This window comes from Monodelphis domestica, chromosome 3 (genome assembly GCF_027887165.1).
Source record: "Monodelphis domestica isolate mMonDom1 chromosome 3, mMonDom1.pri, whole genome shotgun sequence".
In the NCBI taxonomy this organism is placed as follows: Eukaryota; Metazoa; Chordata; class Mammalia; order Didelphimorphia; family Didelphidae; genus Monodelphis; species Monodelphis domestica.
In genome coordinates this window covers 39635143-39641956 of record NC_077229.1, presented here as the reverse complement: position 1 = coordinate 39641956, position 6814 = coordinate 39635143, and the positions used below count along the sequence as shown (strand labels likewise).

Here is a 6814-nt window from a genome sequence, read left to right as displayed (position 1 = left end):
TCTGAGGCCAAATTTGAACCCAGATCTCCCCATCTCTAGGCTGGCTCTCCATCCACTGAGACACCCAATGACCCCCCTCCCTGTCTTTTTAAAAATAGAAAACTCAACCTTCCATCTTAGAATCAATAACTCTGGAAAAGTCTCTCATCCACTTTCCTGTCTTGGTGTCTCCAGGTCAACTGAGAGGAGCAGAGTTTTCTGAGGCTGGAACCACCTACCATGGCTGAGTCCCCCGTAGCTGAGCAGCGGGAATCTGTTCTTGATACCACAGTGCAGCAGAGTGCAAATTCGAGTTTAGATCCTTTGGCTGAGGCACATCCAAAATTTGCCTTAATAGACGGGATAGAGATCCTCTCTCTGATCATTGCCCTGGTTGGGTTGGTGGGGAACAGCATCGTCCTGCGGCTGCTGGGCTTCCGCGCCAGGAGGAGGAGCCCCTTCTCTGTTTACATCCTCAACCTGGCTGGATCCGACTCCATCTACCTTGGCAGCTTCTTTGGGTTGCGTATGTGGAGAATTGTTGGAGATTTAAACCATCTCCTGGAGGTGCTATGGCTCTGCCTCCTAGGCCTGTCCTACTGTGTGGGGCTGAGCTTGCTGGCGGCAATCAGCACCGAGCGCTGTCTCTCTGTGCTCTTTCCCATTTGGTACAGATGTCACCGGCCCAAGCACACGTCTGTGACTGTGTGCGCCATCCTATGGGCTCTGCAGGGACTATATTGGGGAGTAATTGTGGGTCTTTATTTCCTTAACAAGGACCACTTCTACGATTTCTACTTTGTTCTGTGCTTTGTCAGGTTGGGCTGGTTCCTCCTCCTCACCTGTGTGCTGGGTGTGTCCAGCCTGACCCTGGTGCTGAGGGTCCAGTGCAGCTCCCAGCGCAGGCGCCCACCCAGGCTCTACTTTCTGGTGCTGCTCACAGTCCTTGTGTTCCTGCTCTGTGGCCTGCCCTTGGGGGTTATTTATGCAGTTTGGTTTTTTAGGGGTTTCCCTATAATGCCAAATAGGATCTTCAGGCTCCTGGCCTGTGTGAACAGCAGTGCAAACCCTTTCATTTACTTCTTCCTGGGCAGCCAATGGTGTAGAAGAGGGAGGGAGCCCCTCAGGGTGGTTCTGCAGAGGGCCCTGGAGGAGGAGCAGGTAGGGGGAAATGGGGGGAGGGACACTTCCCACCCCAACACTCTAGATATGTTATCCTGAGGATAAGAACAAGATGCTCAGACAAGGGAGCCCATGACATGATCCCTCACTTCCCTCACCCCTGGGGAGGGCAGGAGCAGATCTCCCACCTTTCTAGGAGAGGAGACAAGATCCCTCCCCCCTTCCCTTATGGCAGTTCTTGGGGTTTGAAGTGTAAGGAACAAGCATTTATTAACTGCCAACTTTGCTTTGCTAAGGCATGTTGCTCCCGGCTTCACAAATATCTCATTGAATCCTCACCATATCCCTGGGAGGGAGGTACTCTCATGATCCCCACTTTATAGTTCAGGAAACTGAGGCAAAGTGGGGGTTCAGAGATTTGTGCATGGTCTCAAAGCTGGTATCTGAACCTGAATTTGAAATCAGGTCTCCCTTTCTCCAGGAGCAATGCTACCTGCATTCAGGAAGCCCTCCTGGTTGGAGGCTCCAGGATTTACTGGGAGGAGATCCAGGAATCTGGTGTCACAAATCTACAGGAGAGCCATTGTTGAGTAAAGTTATAGCACAGGAGATGGAAGGCAGCCAGAGAAAACTTGAAAGACCTGATACCTACCCAGTCTTGGCCATGACCTACCAGAAGCAGCTAGTAAAGCAATAGAGAGAGCACTAAGTTAGGAAGAGCTGAATTAAAAACCAGTCTCAGGCCAAGTTGAAAGGATGAATAAAGAACTTAAAACTATGATTGGCAAATTATGCACTGAGACCCATTTACAAAGGACTGAAATTCTCCCTTTGGCCCTATTTTATCTTAGAAGCAGGCCTAGAGAAGACCTACACATCTCACCATTTGAGATGCTTTTTGGACATCCACCTATACAGGCTAAACCTTTTTCCCCTGCATATAAATCACTATTAGGGGGAGATACTACTGTTGCTTCCTATATACAGGAGTTACGGCATAAACTGCATGAACTTCATGAATCCGGAGCTGCAGTACAAGCTGGACCATTAGAGTTTTCACTTCATGACCTGAACCCAGGAGACAATGTATATATTAAGAATTTCCAGTGTACTGGAGCAACTCAGCCTTTGTGGGAAGGACCATTCCAAATATTCTTAACTACTCCAACATCTATAAAGGTTGGAGAGAAGGACTCTTGGATTCATTGCTCAAGTGTAAAGAGAGCAACTTTTGTTGAGATTGATGGACTCTATCCTATCACATTAATTGGAGATAATAATCCATTGACAAGTGGATACTCTTTTTTTTGAGAACACACTAAATTCCCGATTTCTTCCCCTTATTTTTTTTCTTTTCTTTTCTTTTCTTTTCTTCTTTTATTTTATTAACTCCTTTTCCTCATCTCTTGTACTAAAGTTACGTACAATTAAATATTTTTCTCTCTCTGCAGTCATATAAGTTTAATATATATATGTGTATATATATATTATATATACTTGCTCTAATATCAATACGTACCCCAAAGCTTTAAACTGTGGGAACCTGCCATTAATTGATAAGATGTTATGGGACTGTGATTAGTGTTTGTGTCTGATTCCAGGAAATGGGATAAAAACAAGGAGCACAGACTTAACCTGAATAGTGCCAAAAGAGAATACAGGAAATACTCCTGTGGACTCGAGGTTGAGACGCTTGACATACATTAAGTCATAGGACTTCCTTGTATCTACACTCTTTGTGAAGTACTCATACACGTACAAAATTTGACTATCATGCTGGCTCCCTATATCCCTGAGAATGACTAAAAATCAGACCAGGGAATGACGCTTTCCTATCAAAATAGAATTCTAGTTCATTTCCTTCTCATAGTATGGCAACTGTACTATTAAGGCTACTTCCAGTAGTCTTGGTTGTAAATGGGTAAGTGAAATATTACTGCATTCTGTCCTACAGACTTTGGGATAGAAATTACTTTAAATTGGACCTGTAAAAGGGCCCATTATGAACTTATTCTTGTTTACTCAATATTTTATATACATATATTTTGGTATTTTGATGCTGATTTTGATTTTTTTTCTTTTTTCTGCCCTATCTCCCAAAAGTTTAACTTTCTTCCATATTTTTCCCTTTATATGTTTTTTGTTTTGTTTGTTTGTTTGTTTGTTTCATTTTTATTGCATTTGAATTTTTTAATAACTGACTCATACACTTCCATAACTCAACAATGCATCCTGAGCTGAAATGGATTTTTTTAAATTCCCACTTCAGGGGGGTATTGTATTTTCATAATATCCAAGATTAAATTTTTGTTCAATAAAGATTTTCAGAGAAGAAGCTTGCTAACTCCTACATCCAGACAATGAACTGTTGCAGAAAGATGCCAGAAAACCCACATTACATTAAAATCAAGAATGAACCTTGGGGTGTGGTTGACTGAACTGAAGGATGATTGAACATCTTTTAACATAATGTAGTTTCCCTGCATATCTCTTGATTAAACCTATTTAATTTTTTGTTTAATGTTCAAATATCAGTTTAATAATTTATTTAAATAAAGTATTTGAAGAGGTAGTTTAAAAAAAATCCAAGATTTATATTTTTATTTTCTTGTAAAAATCTTTACACATGCAAACAAACCAGTGTAAGAAAGTTTCTAACATCATTTAAGAAAATAACCATACTTAAATAGTCAAACATCTCGAATTTATCCATTTTAAAATGAGGTACTTTTTAAAAGAACACTACTTTATAGTTCTTATAATGATAAACAACACACAAATATAATAAAAGGTACAATTAACCTTAATGAGAGTTTTTAATGAGATATTGCTAGGACATTTTAATATGCAAAACAAATTCACATCATTCAAAAGGAAGTGTCCTCAGTGTTTCTATTTAAAGATTTTTTTTTGAAAATTATATATAGTCAATTTAGAACATTTTCCTTGGTTACAAGAATCATATTCTTTCCCTCCCCTTCCACACCTCTTCCCATAGCTGACGTGCAATTCCACTGGGTTTTACATCTGTCCTTTATCAAAACCTATTTCCATGTTAATGATATTTGCACTAGGATGATCATTTAGAGTTCACATCCCCAATCATAACCCCACCGACCCATGTGATCAAGCAGTTGTTTTAATTCTGTGTTTCTACTGCCACAGTTTTCCTCTGAATATGGATGGTGTTCTTTCTTGTAAATCCCTCCTAGTTTTTCTGGATCACTGGATTGATTGTACCACAGTGTATCAGACTCTGTATATAATGTTCTCCTGGTTCTTCTCACATTCTGCTTTAATTCCTGTAGGTCATTACAGTTTACATGGAATTCCTCCAGTTTCCTCAGTGATTCTATAAACCAAGAAGGCTTTTAATAAATCAAATCTTAATCATTTTGTTTCTACTATTTCAATTAATAGTCTGTACATTACAATATAGATAGGCATAAGCACCATAGAATAATGTGGGCTCCTAGACCAGTCAGTGTCTATGCCTGCCCTGCCCTGAATGATACCACTGCAATGCTTGTTTTTGTGTGTGTGCTGGGAGGACCAGGACTTCATCAGTCTCTCCTGGTGATGGCCAAGATCTTGCCTGTGCTCCTTGACAGCATCCTGAAACTTGCTCTGAGGTCAAAAGTGAGATTTTTTTTCCTTTGGCGACTATTTCTATTGGAACTTTTCAAATCCTTCCTGGTGTGCTTGGCTTTCAGGTGTGGAGAGCAATGGTTGTGATGTCTTTGGGGACTTTGACTGTCACTGTAGGATCGAATTTTATATGTCCCAGATCAACTCAACCTTTGGAAGCCTGTTGTCTATCTTCAGATTCTTTTTGATGATTTTCATGCTGGCAGAGATGGTTGTTAATTTTCCTATGGCTCCCTCAAAGACTTTCCCTAGTCAGAAGACTATCTCCAGAAGACAATCTCTTCAGACTATCTTCTCCAGCGCCATCTCCCCAAGGGTAAAGTCCACCCTTGCTGCAACTCCAGGGTTTCCTGACAGGTGATGAACTATCAGTCAACAAAAATAACAAATGGAAGATAGCTTAATTATTACAGTCATGGGATTGCTTTGTATCTGATAGTTGCTCCACCATGTCCAGGCTTCATTTTTATTTTTATACCCATTTTCTTGGCATGCAGATACACATAATCAAAGAGAGATAATTAGAAAAATGATATATTAACTTTTAACAAATCACTTGATTAACAGTCTATATATTTTATATAGTTATTAAAGACAAAATAAAGGTTTCACACAAGATAAATGATTTTGTCACAGGTGGCTTAATTTTCTCATTGCCCTGTGAGAAGTTTTGAGCTTACAAACAATCAAGAAAATTTACTTATTGCTTTTATTAAAATGGAATAATTAATCAGCAGTTCTTACAAGAAAATTCAATAATCATATCATTGCGGTTGAGGGGTATTGGGAACATAATTCAAATTTAAACTGGTGGCTTCTAGGGAGTTTCTGAGTTATTGATTTCTGTAATCAAGTCACTGAGGCATACTGAAGCTTGATGTACTTGTACTTATCACATGGGCCTCTATGACTGATTTGTGTGCTGGCTTCATAAGAATAGTTTTCTGTGAGTGGGGAATTTTTTTGGGCTTGGTCTGTAGCTACAGTTTTCATGGGAATTATGCACCTAAATAAAAGTTAACCCATGATAGTCTTTTGGGATTGAGTTTAAGGGTCTGATCTTTTGGTGATATTTTGGGGAATTAGGGTACATGTGTTTTGCTCTTGCACAATTTCTTTTGAGACAAGGGGGAACAATAATCATGTCAATTCATAGGCAAGTGGCATTGATGAAGAGGTCATGTAAAGGGGTGTTGGATGGGCAATCATATCTCACCAAGGACTACTCTGTGGTCTTCCCAGCTACCACCCATGACTCTATGACTCTGTCAAGGAGTCTTGGTCTGATGGCTCCCAGCAACCCATTCATCTGGGATTAGCAAGTGGTCCATGGACAGGACACCTTCAACTAGAGCTGAAGAGGATTCCAGCTGATGGATCTCAGGAGGTGGGGATGGAGAGGAAAGTCCCACCTCTGTGTTGTTGGTGGAGGTGGAGGCCATGTGGGCAGGGTTGGAGTGGGGGTCTGTGCCTGGAGAGGGTGAGGCTACAAAGCCAAGGTCAATTTGAGCTCCCCATATGTTGATTCAATCTATTTATTATATAAAGCTCTAAGATATTTCTAATACTGTACAAATTGAGAGTCTTTATACTTATTAAATTTCTATGTTATGTGGACATTGTAATGGACATCAGTACGTCTACATCCAGCCATTATCAGACCAAATTCCTTAAAGCTTTTCTACCTGGACCAAAAATCAGCCACCCAGTAGATACTTAGAGGGAGAAATTTTTAACAGTAGTGGCTTAGAGTGCTTAATGCAGCCTCCTTAGATTTAACCTAAAGATAACAGGTGTGAATTCATTTCTGCTGGTGATAAGATCTGGTAATGCCTAAACCAGAGAGCTTTGGGTTTCACAAGTTAAAAAGCTAGCTTTACACCTAACTAGAGTGGAAAAGTATCAATCAGCTCCCATTATAGATCAGCTTATAATAAAGAAGCAAGTTCTATCTAAATTTGTTCAGTTGTATTAAAGCCACCTGTGCTAGGATGAATGATTTCCTTTGTAAAAGTGACCTCTTCTTTGATTCTCTTGAGTTATAGATTTAATTGTTAAAGATTGA

The 6814-nt window shown here is 40.2% G+C and overlaps 1 protein-coding gene across 1 annotated transcript; it reads left to right on the top strand.

Annotated features, from left to right (window-relative positions):
• Positions 1-219: 219 nt before the first annotated feature.
• On the top strand, positions 220-1798 carry LOC100028047 (mas-related G-protein coupled receptor member X4-like). The gene is made up of 2 exons (XM_007490046.2): positions 220-1140; positions 1583-1798. Exons 1-2 carry the CDS (start codon positions 220-222, stop codon positions 1796-1798), a joined length of 1137 nt encoding a protein of 378 aa, XP_007490108.1.
• The last annotated feature ends 5016 nt before the right edge of the window (positions 1799-6814 follow it).